The sequence below is a fragment of the Aythya ferina genome (genome assembly GCF_964211825.1).
Source record: "Aythya ferina genome assembly, chromosome: 2".
NCBI lineage: Eukaryota > Metazoa > Chordata > Aves > Anseriformes > Anatidae > Aythya > Aythya ferina.
The window spans coordinates 57905622-57923833 of NC_140297.1; the positions used below are offsets into that span (position 1 = coordinate 57905622).

General features: G+C 42.8%; 2 protein-coding genes across 8 annotated transcripts in view; one reads left to right on the forward strand and one right to left on the reverse strand.

The window, feature by feature from the left end:
* BLVRA (biliverdin reductase A) overlaps nucleotides 1-18212 on the reverse strand; it is a 41329-nt gene that overhangs the window by 14495 nt on the left and 8622 nt on the right. Inside the window, exons 1-2 of one of the 6 annotated variants that reach the window (XM_084508706.1) lie at nucleotides 16451-16529; nucleotides 14205-14248 (exon numbers count right to left, since the gene is read on the reverse strand). The exons of 2 other annotated variants lie outside the window; for them this stretch is intronic. Coding sequence is in view for 2 of the 4 variants with exons in the window: in XM_084508707.1 (XP_084364833.1) it covers nucleotides 16451-16459 (9 nt within the window). In the remaining 2 variants the exon portion in view is untranslated. Of the gene's footprint in view, nucleotides 1-7696; nucleotides 7801-14204; nucleotides 14249-16450; nucleotides 16603-18212 lie in introns of those variants that run through there. 3 more of the 6 variants (XM_084508707.1, XM_084508704.1, XM_084508708.1) reach the window with 3 other exon arrangements.
* COA1 (cytochrome c oxidase assembly factor 1) overlaps nucleotides 16610-18212 on the forward strand; it is a 56404-nt gene continuing 54801 nt past the window's right edge. The window contains exon 1 of one of the 2 annotated variants that reach the window (XM_084508712.1): nucleotides 16610-17374. The gene's annotated coding sequence lies outside the window, so the exon portion shown is untranslated. The remainder of the gene's footprint in view (nucleotides 17375-18212) is intronic. The other variant, XM_084508715.1, reaches the window with a different exon arrangement.

Below are 18212 nucleotides of genomic sequence, written 5' to 3' on the forward strand. Positions count from 1 at the left end.
TGAGTGACTGTTCAGACACTGCTACACACTGACAGCTATGAAGAACCTACATCAACTGGTACAAAAGAAATAAATAACTCAAAGAAAGCCCCTATCCAATCACATGTCATGTCTCGATTGTGGTTTTCTTTAAGCTTCTGCCTCCATATATATATATTCCTGTCACTGCTGAACTCTCCTTTCTTTATACGTGCCAGAAGTGTACAAATGACATGTTTAATACAAAGAAGAGTTCTCCAGGAGGATTAGAGTGGCATGTTTTTACCAAATATTTGACATATAAAATGACTGCATTTATAAAATGCAAGAGGAAAGAGAGATGCACAGGGTTGAGAGAGAGGGAAATGGAGGGCAGCAGGATAGCAAAACCCTATAACACTTTTTCAGTTCCACACACACACACAGCACTCTGTGCTGGCTTCTCAACTATGTCCACTTGTATCTTCAACCCATTCAGCTCCGACTTGCAGGATGTTCTCAGCTAGGAGGAGCCCCTGGAGGTCGCCTGACTCAAACCCCTCCAGCTGCATCTGGGCCACGCTGAGTTTTGATCAAACCCAGGGACTGAAATCCAGCAGCTTCCCAGGGCCCCTCCTGCAGTGTTTGACAACCCTCACAGCAAAAACTTCCTAATATCTACTCAACAGTTTCCTGTGTTGCCTTCTGCCATTTTACTGTTCATCTCCCAGAAACACGTGGCTCCGGCTCCTCTACACTGCACTACAGACAGACTCAGCTTGCCCACCACCATCTGCAAGGCACTTTCTGGCACTGCAGCCACGCAGTCCCCATCCTGAACTGGTGTACAGGGTTATTCTAGCCCAAACACAGCGAAGCCCTGCATTTGCTTTTACTCAACTTCATGATGTTTCTGTTTGCCATTTTCTCCAGCATGCCCAGGCCCCTCTAACTAGCAGCTCTGCCCTCTGGTGTTTTGACCACTCCCCTCATTTATTTATTTTTTTTTTCCACATATTTGCTGAAGCTGAACTGCATCCCATCATCCAGGGGGTTAGTAACAGCATTTAACAATTTTGGCTGTTATATCAATCCTTGTGGGATGCCACTAAGTGACTGTGCAAATTCGATGGCTGCTGCTTGAACCTTGTTTCAGAACTTATACATCTTTAAGCCAGTTTTCCAGCCATCTTATACCTCACTTAGTTCACATTATCACCAAACGGGTAGTAAGGCTACAGGAGACCACACACCAAAGGCCTCACTAGTCAAGCCTAAAGCCATTCACTGTTTTCTTCTTGTCAACAGCACCAGTCTTTCTCATCATGGGAGGCAACTGGATTGATCAGGCACAATTTGCCTTCTGCAAATCCAGGTGGATTTGCTGCATTGCCTTCCCAGCCTGCAGTTCCCAGGACACTCCCTTTCCCTCCTTGAAGACGAGGGCAATACTTGCCCTTTTCCAGCCATCAGGAACCTGCCCTGAATGCCAAGTGGCCTTCCAGGGACATCTGGTACTTATGACAGGCATACCAATTACCTGAAGAGCCACATCCCTGCTTGTCTCTGCTGTGGGTAACGCTACATTCCCACAGGCTCTGTTAGTAGGCTCAGAAACCTGGGAGGCTTGAGGACAGACCTTACTAGTGAAAGCCAAAGCAGAAAAGGCACTGAGCACCTTCAATTTTCCTTTCCCTGTGGTACAGTGGAGCAGCAGACCCTCATTTGTTTTGGTTGCCCATGTACCCATAGAAGCCCTCCCTCTTGCTAGCTTCAGCTCCAGCTGAGCTTGGCCTTTCCCACCTTTGTCCCTGCAAGCCTAGGCACTGTCTCAGTGTCCCACCTAGGTACTCCCTCCCAGCTTCTGCCTCCATGCCCTTTGGTTTTGTGTCTGAGGTCAGTCAGGAGCTGATCCATGCCAGTGCTGAGCCACACTTGGCTCTGCTCTCAGCACACTGGGCCTCGCAGCCCTCCAGGGCAGTCTCCCACAGGATCTCATCAAGCAGATCCACCAAAAGGACAAAAACCGCTCTTCAGAAGCGTGTGGTTGTAATTCCTTAAAATTTTGATTCATAAAGGGCTCCAGTGTAGGTCAGGACCCAGACAATAGAGGCTTAGAAACAGTCCAGATGGAGAACAGCTAATCAAGGACTTATTTTAAGTTCACAAATTTCAAGGTTACTGGAGTCTTAAGCTGTTAATATTTGCCTACCGCCCTGAGCAGGACTGGGTGTGTGAATCGCACAGCAGATGGATCCCCCTGGAGCTCCTACAGCCATCTTGTTACCAAGAATTGCTGTGTGGGGTTTTTTCTGCTGAGATGCTTCACCCAAGTGCAGCAGGTCGGGGGGCTGGCTATTTTCCGTCACTGCCACGAACAAAGAACGCTTTGCAGACTATCAACATTTTCTGCTTCTCCTTTGAAAAGGTTTTCTACTTTCATCCATTGCCTAACTTCTGACCTCCCAAAAAGTCAAATTTAAGAGAAAATGATTTCAACCCAGGAACAAAAACTGTTACTATGCAACCTGTTGCCACAGCAACCAGTCACACAGGTCACGGGCTCGTCAAGGTTTTGCAGGTTAATACAGCATTCACACGGGAAGAGACAGCGCCTAAATGTGCATTGCAGAGCTTTGCTTATGTATGCAGCTGAGAAAAAATCACCATGTCTGCATCCCTGCTGCTGCTTTTTATTACCCTCCGTTTGCTTGCACAACAAATGGTGAAACTGCTCAGTGAGGGCAGTAAATTAGATGTTTTGGGGAACTGTCAGGAACCAGAAGATAAAATAAAGAATATTTATCTAAGAGTCCAGGTGAATAAATGAAAATTTACTCCTTATTTCAAACATTAATCCTAGGATAACAGCTACAGTTATCTTTCAATTACAAAAATGATTAAAGGGGAAACCCAAGTCACAAACTGCTGTTCCTGCCTTCCACGCCTTCTTAAAACCCGTGACCTCAGTTAAAGCTCTGACAAAAAGATTTTTAGGCTGCTGAACCTTGGCTCCTGTAGACTTGGAAAAAAATATTCAAAAAGCAATATAACAGTATATCAGCCAGCATCTAAAAGCATTTTTCTCCACCCTTGCCCCTCCTAACTGGCTGTATGAAAGCAAAGGGGCTGGTGAGAAGATTAAGAAAGGATGTTCTTCATGCTCACTGCTTGTGATTGAAGAATGCCACTCACCACCCAGCAGCAGCCACCTTGGCCTGGTCGCAGGCTGCCCCACCAGCCCCCACGAAGGGTCCAGACTGGTCCAGGAGCCCTGCATGACGCAGAAGTTGAGCCAAGAAAAGCATCTAGCTGAAGAGGCTCATTTATGCCACACGTAAATCGTCAGCCCATCACCACCCTGCTCTCTGTGGAGCTTTCTGTGCTTGCGCTGCTTGCTCTGTTGGATAGATCTAGACAGCTCTGTAGCAAAATATGCCCTATACCTAAGTATTCTTGGAAAATTTAGCAGTAAAATAGGAATTTTCAGGAGCAAAACAGGCAATGGAGTTTGCCCGAAGGGATCAGTCACAGAGCAAATTCCTCTCCTGTGCAATCACAGCAGGACTTCAGCCCTTACATCTCAAACAACTTGCTAAGACTCACAAAGAAGTCAGCTTCAGGGAAGTGAGACCTTACCTCCATGCTGAGCAACATCACTAAGGCTATGCAAAGCCAGTGCAGAGCCAAGATAACAGCCAAAACTTAAGAATTATCTCCATATTTATGAAATATTTTTCATGCCATGCCTAGACATTACAGGATGGGGACAGGTACCGTGACATATCGAGTATTTCAGTAAAGCCTCACACATTCTTTCAGCGGTTCCAACAGGTATGAATGAGTGACTCACATCAGAAATCAAAACATTTTGCCATCAGTGTCACCTGCAGTACTAGCATCACCTTAATATTGATGTGGGAGGCCTTCCTGGAACAATTCCAGTCTGATCTTTTTAAGTGTGCCGTTTCAAATGACTACCACACTACTGCCACATATATCTTAAGAGAAGCAGAAACCTCACACACAAGTACTTGATCTGAAAATGCTGCTGTCAAGGTTAGTTCAATTTTGCATAGTCAATGGTTGAGCCATTTGATTTCCACAGTTATTTGGGAATTTTCACCCTATCCAGTGTCTCCTTCTGTAGGCGGTCATATATTTGCTTACATTACATCTTTAACTCTCTAGAGCCAGAGCACTGACAAATTGTCACATCCCTCCTACCAATTACAAACACAGAATACAATCACCAGTGACTTTGCAGCCAGCTCCCACTACTGATAAGAGCAAAAGGGGAAGGGGGAATTCACATGCCCAGATGCCAGCAACTGGGGAGACCGGGATACAGGGACAGCTACTGGGCAGGCTGAGCATCTGAGCCCAGCTGCTGAAGGGATCCACCTTGTATGAGGTGGATATATGCAAACGTGTATATATTATCACTAGAAGACCTCCATCCTGCTCAGCCAGAGAGAGGTGCAGGATGAGGCCACTGGTTCAGACAAGTGCTCCGAGTGCCTACTTGTGATCTGTGTGACCAGCCACATACATGTGTATTTGTGATATATACGTGTGCTCTATGTTGTGTGCTGACTGGGAATACATTTTCATCCCCACTACTGGTTGGACCTGATGACACAAAGCTGCACCAGGTCCGTCCCTCCCAGGCTTTCAGATCCAGCCCAATATTTTCCCCTAACATAACCCAGGCTGGACTGAGGAAGTTCTCCAGAGCTTCCTTTGCACCAGATGTGTGATTAGACATTGCAGCATACGTTTTTGCTGTGACAGCAGCAGAGCCTTGAGACAAGGGTTGTGGTGCTTTCCTCAACAGAGGTTTTTGAGGGAACCCTGAACAGACAGAAGCAGTCACTGTAGAATGGGTAAGTTGAAACGCTGAGGACACTTCCAGCCCTACATCTCCTATTTCAAATACCCCGACGGTATTTGCCAGCCCTGGCAGATGCTGTACTTGGGATGTTGGTACATGTTACTGCCTGTACCACCACGTCTTACTCTCGTATTGTTTGCTCACAGCAAGACGCCTCTGCCTGGAGCAGAGAAAGCAGAAGCTGAACAGTGTGGCTTTTGTTGGTGTTCTTTAGAAAAGGGAAGAGTTGCACAAATACTCCAATCTAGCAGATTATTCAAAGGCATAAATACACATTGTTCCAGAGGGAACTACTTACACATTTTAACTTTTGCATGTGCTTAAGGAATACTCCAGCACATACAGAGTATGTAGAAGTTAGAAGTAGCCCTGAGGTAGTCCCAACACTGGCCTCATCAATCCTAACTAAAGGCAGAACTTGAAATAAAAGCAGAATGGAGATGAAGAAAACAATTGTGAATACTGACGTGCGAGAGTGCAAGTCTGTGGTTTTGCTCTGCCTTAGCTTTAACCTAAAGTCCTGCTGGAAGAAAGAGACCGTCAAAAAGGCAACACCCAACACTCTGTCACTTCGTTACTTCCCTCTAGAATGAAATGAATGTGAAATGAGAGCCATGAAGAAATTATCTCTAAAACCTGCCAAGCCCATTTACAGTCCACATGTTTCAGAGGGAAAATGTTAGACCTTACAGTCTTAGACCAACCACCTACGCTGTCCTTGAGCTGCTGGGAACAGCCAACCCTCCCCAGTTGCCTCCATCTCCATCTTTAACATCCCTATCTCCAGCTATCACAGCCTAGGCCGCAGTTTCCTGGCAGGCACACAGGGACTGGTGGGAGAGTTACAGCTTTGGGATGCCAACTCTCACAGCGGGCTGCCATCAGAAGACAGTCCTTCATCCTGACTGGCACCACTGCACCCCGGAAACAGCCAGGGCAGGCTTTCCTTCCTGGCTTTTAAATGCCATCTGAATAACACACCCGTATCATTTTACATTTATGTCGGCTTGTTTGCCCAGGCTTTCTGATTAAAATCTGGTTTTCCAGCTAGGTGCCAAGGTTGAGGTTGATGTATTCCCATTGAGATCTGGCCAGGCACTGTGTTACAGGTGCCAAACACCTTTACTTTACTAAATGTAGTGACAGTTAATAATAAATGACTGCACTTGTAACTGATATACTGTCTCCAGAATTAATACCTGAGTAGAAAGGAAAATGTTATTAAAACATACTTCTGCAAGCTAACTCTGCCAACTCCTGAGTCCACAGCTGTCCTGACTCACGTCATGGTGAGGTTGCTCTCCACATCCTGCAACCCCATACTGGCAGCAAAACCATTTCACAAAACTCATAATAAGACTGTGCAACACATTGGAAGAAGCTGTCTCTAATACATTTCATATTCCACCCAGTGGAGGACTGAATCACAAGTGCTGTGACGTGCATGTGTGAACATGAATAATCATTTTGTCCGATTGCCCTTCTTCCATCTGTAGTCACCCTTTATGGTTCAGATTTGGTCACTGGTCAGAAGAGAAAAAACTAGGCAGATAACACTTCTGAGATGGAGTCCCAGAGACAGAGATGCACAGGGAAACTAGAGTCGTTCTCAGTCTGGCTCATTTCGTTTGTAACCCTGCCCTGGGATAAATGATATTATTTCAACTGGGGGGGCAGAGGATGGGCAGAGTGGTGCTCTGTATGGCCAGTGTCAATGTTGGGCCGTGGGTAAGTGCTTTGCATGGTGCAGCTGTTTACTACAGGCAACAAACTCCTTTTGGATATACCTATACTGCCAATGCTGAAGCTACCCAGGAAAGAACTGAGCTCACCTTTAGGTACACACAAAAAAATATTAAGAGGAACACATGAAGGGCTCCAGTTTTTTATTTTATACAAATAAGCAAAAAAAAACACAACCACCTTACAATGCTGAGTTTCCAGGAAATCCTCTGGAGTGAATTAGAGTCTTGTGAAACTTCTGGTGCGTAAATAAACAATTCCACATAACTGCAGCCTCATCACAGCTATTACTTAACCAAAGGACTGTGGCTGATTAGTAGATGAGTAACGGAAAGAGAGCCACAGTCCCAAAAGTTTCTTTGGGGGCTTTAATGTGCTATAACAATTTTTGAAAGTGAATTTGTGCATGGTGGTAGAATAAGAGGAGAAGAATGTTTTCAGAGATAACTGCCAATTTATTTGGAGTGAAGTCCATTTTTTGATGAACATTCAGGAGAATGAGCTGTGGTATGGAGCTATCAGCAATTGACAGATCCTGTTTTTCCATTGGATCAAACAATATTATTGCTAAAATTCTGTGCCAGAACACAGGCAGGAGAAAATAGCCCTGAGTTAATCCTAACTCAAAGGAAAAAAAAAAAAAAAAAAAAGACATGAAACACCAGTGACTGCTCGCCCTTCCCCCAAAATGCATCTTCCAACAATTGTCTGCTTAACACCCACCCATGTAGGCATTAAATCCATCTGTGTCCCCAGCTTCCCTGAACAACAGTAAAGCCAAAGTCTTCACACAGCTAAGCAGTTGAACACTAACTGCTGAGACTCTGCTTAAATACCCCTTTCTTACAAAGACTGTTCTGTGCTGACTCTTACAATTCCAAAAATTGAGAGTTTTCCAGGTTTTACCAAAATAAATAAATAAATAAATAAATAATAATTGGAAGACTACGCATCCCCACCTGCATTTTGCAGGGAAGCTTTATTCACAGCTAATCACAAGAGGTGTAGCTGACAGGGCAGTGACATGGGAAATGCCAGGTAACCTCAGTGCACTCCGTTCCCTTTCTGTGCTGCTCGTTTTGTTTTCACTGTCTCACCTACCGAGGTAAGAGGCTCTGTGAGGCACAGCCTCCATCTCACTTGATAGATACTGGAGTGCTTTGCAGGTTAACTTCAACGCCAGGAGTGGCTTTCAAGCCTTTGCTGCAAAACAACCAAATGATGATAAACCACAGCAGAAAAAATGCTCTGAAATATATTTTCAAGTACTGCATCTACCCCTCAGTTACCGTTCTTCCTATAAGCACTCTTCTTCAGAGGGCATAACAAATGCAGAACTGGGCTGGGGAGATGCAGGAAAGCTGTATTTCCAGGCTGTATTTTTAGTTTCTCCCAGAATTTTGTTGGTTGATCTAAAGCAAGCAAATTGCATCCCCTTCCCTATCAGTCCTCCCAATTCCAAAGGAGGGGAATCTCTTCTACAAAGCACCCTCAGACCTACTAAGGACAAACGCAATGTAAGAAGTTGGTATTATTACAGCTTCTGTTCTTCTTGTTTGCTGCAGGAAATCCCCCAGAGATCAGACATCTAGAAGGGTGGCTATAACCACATTCAAATACCTATTTAAAACAATACAATATAAAGTACAACATGAAAATATCTTTCATTTCCTTTCTCTTGCTGTCAAATTAATCTGAAATCCTAGCCCTACAAGGAATTAAATGCATGCTTAGTTTTAATCATGAGTAATCCCATTGATAAATGAGAATACTCATACAAGTACATTAAGAAATAAGAGCTTTTGCTGCTAACTGTAATATTAGTAGGCACAAGAACAAAACACATACCCAGCCACCAGTGTGTGCTTTTAATATCTTTACAGACTAAACCCAATAGATGATACCTATCTTCCGGTCCACCAAAGGTCACTGCATCCCAGCTCTGTGACAAGCTGACCTATTTTGAGAATTCCCAAAGCAAAACGCCAGCACTCCTGCTACAAGCTGCAGTCACCATAAAGATATTGCTTACCATGGCTGATGAAACCCTGTGCCCACCATTAGCACTTCAACTTGTAACACCAGGGGCCTGTCTTATACTCTCTTTAGAGCAAACAACATACACGTTGTCTGAAACTGGTCAGATAACTGCAGCTGGCCAGGCAAGTGTATTTTTTGGCTGACTTTCTCTTCCCCTACCCTAGAAAAGTGTTCTCACTCTTCTAAAATAAATTGGTAGTAACTGATAGTTTCTTTTATAACTAGATTAAGATGACTTCAGAATTAGATAATGCTTTGCAAAAAACTAATCTTAAAAATGATTCATGCAATAGCTAGTACCTCTACCACTTTATCAGGCTACCACTCCTCAGTAGGGCCTGAAAAATACAATTGAAGCTCTCAATTTTCTTTAAAATTTGAAAATGTACTAATGACAGCAACTGCTTGATTGCGGGGGGGTGGAAAAAAAAAAAAAAAAAAAAGCAGCTCTTGAATTAAGAGCAATCACCGAGGTAACTCAAATCCCTCTCAACTTTACAGCCCAGTATTTTCCCTCTCAACTTTACAGCCCAGTATTTTCCATGCTATTGACCATCATAGCACTCAAGAAGTGTACAAGCCAGCCATTAGCCTCTTCTCTCATGAATAGCCAGTCTGCAATTGAATGTGGTTTAGCAGTCAAGCAGTCCTTACATGCTACTCTTCTGTTAAAACTAACCCAAGAAACTGAAAAAAAAACATTTACAGATATATCAGCCACTAGAGGGAGTGTTTGGTATCCCGCTTACATCACACTGATTTAAAAAATAAATAAATAAATTTAAAGTTTTATATAAAGATTACAGGGATTCTATAAAAGTGTATTTCCCAAGTCTCATGAAAAATGTTATGAAGAACAGTACTTTGTGCATAACCAGCAGCATTACAAAAGCAAACTCTGCATCTCCCAGTTCCTAGGTCCACCCCCATCAAACCCTGAGATTTCTACAAGCAGAGAGGCAGTTTTATATGCCAAGCTCAATTACCCAGAAGCTTTGGGTTGCCTGTACAGTCAGACAGCTCTGAGCATGCCTAGACCTGAACTTTCAAGCGTGCCAACCCAGAGATTGGAACTATTACAAAAAACAAGTAAAAGAGTGACCTACAAAATGGTTCCAATTTACAACTGCCTCTTCACAGACCCAACATCACTAGATTCATTGCTAGACAAAGTCTTCAAAGGGACTTAAAAACAGCCATCAAGTTGAGTCCAACCACAAGCAAAAGAGAAGATCCTCCTAGGTTCGACCCTGTCCAACAACTACTAATATTCAAAACGTAGCTAAAGAGAAATGAATGTCTATTGCAACTCACAGATAAGATATCTCTGTCTTGCGCATGGCAATGTGTCTTGAATACAAAACTTATTATAAATGATAACCTGACTGGGTGGTTGGGTCCTCACAGTAACATTATCTGGAGGGTACAAGATGGATTGTGCCAGCGTACTGACTTCACGTACAATAGAGCATAGTAGGTTCTAAATACCATGTTAAATCTCACTGACTTGGGATCAATGAAGCTGCTGGCAGCACCTACAAAACTCATGACACCCTCCAAAATCTCTGTACAAATATCTATAATTAGTGAATTGGCTTAAAAAAACAAACAAACAAACAAACAAACAAACAAACAAAAAAACCTTTCTCTAACCCAGATTTTATTGCAGGAACGTGAAGTGGGTATATTTCAGTATTTTGGTGAAAAGATTTAACAGTTACTTTTATAAGAAAAGAGCTCTATTCTCTTTCAAAGGTTCATTTCCTTAACTGCACCATTCCTTTAAGTGGCTAAAGAGGTCACTGAGTTCTAAAAACAGGCAAGGGGCTGTATTGAACCACTACCATCCTATGCTACCAACGGGCACATAAACGATATTTTATAATGTAGCAGCAATCCTGCTCATTATTTTCTTCAGCCTTGCAGCTTTTTAAAAACTCAGTCTAAATGCCTTCTTTTCTCATTGTCCTCTGCTAGCATAACTCAACAAGCATTTTGAGGTTCTGGTTAAGAAACTCACTGTGTAGGACTAATTTCTAATATTTAAGTCACTTGCATTCCAGGCAAGATCGTGGCATCTCCACAAAATGCTGTTTCAGACAAGTCACATCATTTTTTGATCATTAGAAAAAGGAAAATGCAAGGTATCCTACCTTAGTATCATAAACACAACCACTGCACAAGGGCATTTTTAAGTTGTCACTGTTTTACAAATTCCCGCATAAGGTATCAGAAACTAAACCTCTGCTCTTCCCTCCCACAATCAGACTCATGTAGATAAAGAAGGTAATTGAGCCTCAGCCATTCAGAATATGTAACATAACTCTCTGCAACATTATGTCCTCCCAGTCTGCTTAGATCCTCACTTTGGTTAGGATCTAACAGAACCAGGGAAAATGTATAACATTGCAGCCAAACAATGCCTTGTGAGCCAGACTCACAAGGTATTCGACTAACTTGCACTCAGGCTGGATGTTTTTTCCCCTGACCATACAGATTTTGGTTCCATGGTCTAGAACAGGAAAGTTTATCCCAGACAGGCATATAAGCAAAAATGAGGTAATGAAGGGGCTAGAAATTAAACGCAATAATGAGCACACCGTAAAGGAATGTACTTTGAACTTCTTTTTGTTCTCACAACTCATGATGAAAAAGTCCATCTCTGTAGCATGGGAACCCGAAGATGAATGCTGAAGAGCTCAAGACTCATTTAGCTGTTGTTTAACCAAACGAAGCTTAATGGCTACTTCTCCTAGGTTACCAGCACCACCTTCATGCTCCCTTAGGAGCTGGTATCTTAGCAGCACCTAGGACAGGAGGAATTTAGCTCCCATACTTTAAAACAACGATAGTTTGTTTCCGATGTTATGGGCCATTTGAGCCTGGGAAGGTACCAGCCAGCTGATGGGGATGGTGGTAAGCTGCAGTGGGTCAGCAATTTTTCTGAAAAGTGCTCTCTCAACCGGAGTACATGAAAGGAATAAAACTGCTGGCCTTGCATTTAGGGGGAAAAAAAATGCAGCACGTTTCCTCAGTGCAAAATTGACCCTCCTTTGTAGCCAGCAGGGAATAAAGACTGTATTCCCTATTTCTGCCCTCTTGAGAGGGCTTTCTGGTGGAGTCTACTGGGAAAACTGGGTTTGGAGCAGCCAGAGAATTGTGTTGCCACGTTCCCTGTTCAGAGGGCAAGAGGAAAAGGGATGCAAACCTGTCCTCTTTCTATGATAAAGGACCAACTGCTGTCCAGCCACTCTGAGTCCCATTTAACAGACCAGCTTGTATGTTATTGTGATTATTTTGCTGTGTTTTTGCTCCATCAATATTGCAAATATTATTAGACCCAGCCAGTTGTCACCAAGACCTACCCAGGAAGGACTGGGCTGGAACCACCTGTCAGAATACTGTTATTTTTAACCAGCAATCAGAGTCAGGCAAATGGCCTGTTTATTTTGAAAAGATTTATTCAACAGCCTTTGGTCTCAGGACCTCTTCACAAATGCTGGACATACAAGGACAGGCAGCATGCCTTATCTTTGTGAATACTGGGCTAAATGCAAGGATAGCTATTCTACTTTACAGTGCAAGAAAGTAAGTGTAAAAGAGATTTCAAAATCAGAGTTTTGCTCAGCTGTTGCCATGTTACAAATTCCAACCCAAAATCACATTTTCCAAAGCAACCGTTTCCAGCAGCCGCTGATATCAATGACCCTAAGACACTTCAGGCCTGTTTTTGAGACCCTGCATCCCAGACTCTTCAAACTGCAAATGCAAGTACTCCATAGGGAAAAAAACATCCACTTTTCTTACATTGGATACCAAGAACAAAAGCAGACAAAGTACAAGGTCACTTCCAATGCCAGAACTGTACCAACTCCGGTTTATTAAAGGCTCATCACTTAACAGTGAATTGTCACTGATTGTCACTGAATTTTATCCTTTTCTGCAATTTCCTCACAGATTTTTGCCACTAAAGAATCACAGCTTCAGAAGACAGCAGAGGCCAGGAGTTGAATTACCTTCTCCATCTGTATGTTATGAACCTGATTTGGTAGGGACAAAACCTCAGTCCTTTACATGTTTGTATCTGTCACTGAGACCGAACACAGAGAATTATACAGACATGCTGATTCCACTTCCAGCTGCACACAATTGTGCTGTGCCTGAGAAAAATTAACTAATTACTCCAAAGACAAGCTCGAGCAAGCCAGTGCAGTCTCTACAATCATCACAAAATAACAGACTAACCAGTCTTCTGTTGCTGATCTGTGTCAGAGCCTGCAAAAGACAGTAAATAGTGACTAAGTGCTGCTCTCCCTAGAAACAGAAAGGTTCACAAGGCTTTACAGCTCTTAGCATGGCTAAAAACATCCATGGCGTTTCAGCGAGAATGACTATGGTCTCAAGTCCTTCCCTCACATCCTGTACCACTTCTCTCTCTCTCATTTAGGAATTCTGTGATTATTAAATAATTCCTTATTCCTTCTGGAAGCTTTCATCTGCTCTCACTCACAGAACAAAGGTTGCAGCAAGATGGTAAAGATCCCTTTCTGCCTACACATTTCACTAAGCTAATAAACACGGTAACATTACTTGAGCTACTAGAAAGGCTTTCTTTATTAACAAGCACGGTACAGCCTTTAATTTGGCATTTAGGATAGTTACTATAACAGAAACTCTAGTTGCCCAAGCCAGGGTCTTTCTAAATGGCTTATAATGCTGTACTAAGGAGGAAAAAAAAAAAATAGAGAGACTTCTTTTATGCTGTTGAACTCATATTGTTAAGGAAAGTTCAGTTCTATTTTACATAGTGGATTCCACTCATCTGGAATAACAGGATTAACAAATCCATTTCATTATCTTTCCCGGTCAGGTGTGTTTTCTGCAATTCATTTCAATTAGCACAGTAGAGCTCTGTCTCGGTTGCAAATGTTACTGTAGGGGATGCTTAAGTTCACAAAAAAAAAGCCAAAGCTCTTTTTGCTTAGTTGAGAAGAAACAGGTCAAATATATTTTTATATTTTTATTATAATTGCACTTATTTTATAAGGTTTCCAGGTGTAAGCCTAATAGATTGGCCCGACATGCATAAGAGCACTTTCTATGACTCAAGGCTGGCTCCAGATCAGGGAGGGGGACAGCCCCTCAGCAACCTTTGTTCTACCAATTTATAACAGGGCATGTATACATTCAATGTTTTTCTAACACAGGATTTAAGCTGCTAAGTGCCTTGGCTTTCAGACAGCTTTTCTGTAAGCCTCATTCCCCTTTCAATGAAGTAACCATTTTGATGCCTTGTTACGTTTATATGGTTCTTTACTGAGCAAGTCCTCTTACTACAATGAGCACTAACTGCAAGCTTCAGAAAGATATCCGGTTGCCTAAAAATTAGAGCTGAAAGAGTTATTCCTGGTACGTTGATGCAACTGTATGTCAAACAAAGGAACTTCTTCCCCTGGGTAGTTACTCTACCACCGCAAACCCCAACACCTACCCAAGCCCTTTCTCTTGGTTTCTCCACTTCTCCCCAGCTTTGGTTTGTTTTTACATCCTGTGCCTGACTGCTGCTTACCTGACTGAGGAGGTCAGCACAGAGAAAATTGCAATGGACCCTACCTGAAATGATGGAAAACACTTACTGACACTTCTTACAACAAATCTGCACAGAAGCGCATGCAATATATCCTCCCCACCATTAAAAAAAAAAGCCAATGTGCATTTCATTCTTGCATCTTACTGAAATTCTGATATTCAAGTACAAAATAGGAAGTAATTCCAGTTTTAATTCAAAAAATAGTAATTTCATTTATTGGTTCATTTTCACTTGTTTCAACGTGAACAGTTAATTTTCAGTACATAGATGAAATGGCTGATCTTTCATCCAGTTTCATCTGCTGGGCTTAGTTTCTGAAGCTAGTCAATACTACAGATATCCTTTATTTAAATAATAAAAAAAAAAAAAGCTCGGTTCTTTGATTTTTAAAATTAAAACTAAATGTGGTGTTTTGTTTTTTTTGTTTGTTTGTTTATTCGTGAGATGTCTGGTTAACGCAACAATTTGGGAGGTAAAAAGGATAATAAAAACCCTGAAAATTAGATCAATTCTTCTCTTCAGCTACATAAAATATGCACTGCCCTTCCTATAAGGATAACACAAACTATACTGCATTGAGTTAAACTCTGGTTGCTTCTAAGCAGTAACTGAGCTCACTTGCTAAAGAAACTGTGAGGTTGGTATTAGAAAAAAGTAAAAAAGTCTGTTGAGAACATCCATGTGAATTTAGCAGGACATGTCCAGAATACATTAACCCTCAAGTATAAGGGAAGTTCCCCGGTCCTACAGTAGAAATATTAACCATTAATATTTTAAATACTTAAATATTTAAAATATCAGTTATTGAATGTCTAAGTTCCATCCACTGCCTGTGACAATAGTTTTAGTAAGACTTTAACTAAGGCTTTGTTATATTTCCTATTCATTTTTAACTTTAGTGAACAAATGTTTACTAATGTTTGTTCACTAAATGTTTGTTAAACATTTGTTCAGTTAACAAACTAAGTTAAGTCTTGGCATTTTGAAGGAAGTTTCGGGCTGTCAGTTTCCAACTGAAACAACACAATACCCTGTTTAGAGAGGTTTTGATATAGAGCACTATTAGTTTTATTTCAGCAACTTGTATTTGCTTAGAATATATTATTAGTTCTTAACATAAACATCTGTGAAGGATATTTAGCTAACTTGGTCTACTTTTAGTTATCTGAGTATACTTTTAAACATTTAACTATTGCTCTTCATTTTGTGAAAACTAAACGTCAGGTTGGATTTGTATTATTGAAACAGATTTGTCTTTGTTTTGTATTATTGAAACAGATTTGTCTTTATTTGCCCATTATTCATACAAATGACAGGAAGATGCTCAAGAACTACGTTATTGATTTTTGGCACGGTGTCATTCTGCATTAGCAACTGGAGTCAGAGGACTAACAGCTGAATGACTACCTTCAATCCAGGAAAATTAATTTGGCAAACCAACGGAAGGAGTGTGATAAAAATGATTTCACGCAAAATCAGTCCAATAAACTGCTGCCCTAATTAACACTAGCTTGATTTTTTGAACAACCTCCAACGCGGAGGTTCAGCATGATGCCAGGAAAGTTATATAAAGGCTGAGCCTCTCTTTCTGTGAGTAGGCTGAGCTACAATACACAGCTTGATTGTTGTTTTTGTTTGGTTGGTCTTTTTTTGTTAAGACAGAGGTAAGTGACAGCTGTGACTAGAGGATAAAGTAATATTAGTAAAGTTCCAACTTCACGTGTGGATTGTATGATGCATCTGAGAAGATGAGAATTGCTGTTTTCCCACCAAAATGTGGTCTGGAACACGGCCCCACCCATCACAATCCTTTCAGGACAGGAGAATATCATCTCCACACAGGTGAACTAAGGTCAGTGGGCTGTTGTTTCCGAAGGGGGTGTCAGACACCTGCAGTAACCGTGGCTTTTAACAGGGCTTGCAGGAAGCTCAGCACTCCTGTAAAGAAGCCCTGCAGACACCTCATAGAAGAGGCTTGGGGTGGACTCTCACTTGCTCACCACACACTGCTCCAGCCACCCCACTGTGCTACTTGGCCACTTCCATATCATTTATAAGCTAATTCTCTGCTTCAGCGCAGCTTGGGCGTTTTTCCAAAAAAAGGGCTTTTCTCTTCTCCTCTCTCTGCTCCCCCCGCTGGCTTGCCCACCTTGGGGCCGAGAAAACTACAGCGGTGCTTCCAGCTCCCAATTACTGTTAGCAGGGGTTAAGTAATAGTCACTAACCTCTTCCATTCACAGAGGAGCACTGCGATCCTGCTTAATTCCCCTCCGCTCCCTGCAGCTCCTCCTTACACAACGCCCTGCAGCCGCAGCAGCACATCACTGCCCCGCTGCCCGGCCACCGCTGCGGCAACACCCCCTGGGCCAGGAACCCAATAAGGGCGCTATAGGGGCGGGATATCGCCCTGCAGCAAGCAGCTGCGGCACCACAGAGGCTGCTGCAGGCAGGCGCTCAGCCCGGCAGATAACGAGACAGCAGCACCTGGCCAGCGAGGGGCGTCCTCACCCCCCTGGGGACCCGGAGAAGCCGCTGGTTAAGCAGCCCGGGTTGAGACCCCGGTGAAGTCGCAGCCGAGCACCACCCAGAGCCCAGCACATCAGCCCTGTTGCTGCATCCACAAGGTTTATGGTGCAGGCTGAGTCCTTGCTCAGGGAAATGGGGGTCTCGGCAGCGCCAAGCCCCCCTGATGGAAAAGCAACCGCATCAGCCTGTGCCTGGCTTCGCCCAAGCAGGCTGCACACAAGGAGTAGCGGCTGGGACAACCCAGGCATTACACAAGCTCTTACTCAGGGCTATTTGCCCTGCTTCCTGTAGAAATTGCTTCCAGGGCTGCGATGCACCATGCTTTAGCACCAGCTGTTCCTTGGAGAGGTGTTTTTTTACCTAGCTCTCACTGCCAGCCTCTCTACTACCCCCTCAACTCGTGCTGCTTATCTACCAGCAACAGGGCTTTCAGCTGCTTCGTTCGGAGCTTGGAAGATAAAAGTCTGGGAGGGTGCAGCTGTTTTCCTGGAGGCCAGTAGTTCCTGCAATAAACAGAATACGAAACACACAGCGTGAATTCCACAGCTTGTGCTACACCGTGCTGATGTTGGACATTCACAGGCCATGACAGCACCTGAAACCGTGTCAAATTCAGACTGCAGGTACAAAGGATCTGCTTCTGTACTCACTTGCTTCAGATGTAAAGTAGAAATAACTCCAGAGGAATCTGTAACAATATCTTTTCCACCTAAATGTCTTCTATTCGACCTGTTTCCAGAAAACCTTAGGGCACGCTACCTATAAGTGGTAATAACATAAGTAGTCCGTCTTTTCCTATAAGGCTTAAAAATTCAGTGCAGCTATAGATCCTGTTAATTCTTTATTATAAAAATCTGCAGGATGGGATTGTAAGGTTATAGGATAAACTATTCTTTTCATCTTTTCTCATTTATTCTGACCAGTTAACTTCCCTACCAGCAAGTAGTTGGGAAACCAGTTAGCCTCCTTACAGCCACACTTGCTTTTCTATAGTCATGTTTTCTGAGCCACTTACAGAGCTATAACACAGGCAAGACCTCCATGGTCTAAAATAACTTAATCTGAACACAGGTTTTATACTGATGTAACTATGCTGGGTGTTTCAAAAATGTCACATGGTGTTTCAAAATTCTTTCCTCCCCCTGTCAAACACTTTGTAGTACCAGAGGCTAAAGCACGGATCTATGTAATCAGCAGCTCTAATTACAGTCATTACACAACTGCAATAAGGAGGAGCTCCAGAGTGTGACTAAAGAATTACATAGAAGACTAATGAGCAGGAAGTTTAAAGTGCAAGGCATGAATGAAGGTCAGCAACATGTGTTGTTTTGCCTATAGAAGGGCTGGCAGGCCAGGATATATGGCATTTAAAAGGTATCCAACATGAGTTCAGCATATGGGACTGCTAATGAGTAGCATGTGACTGTATGCTTAGCAAAAAATAATGAATCAATTAGCACA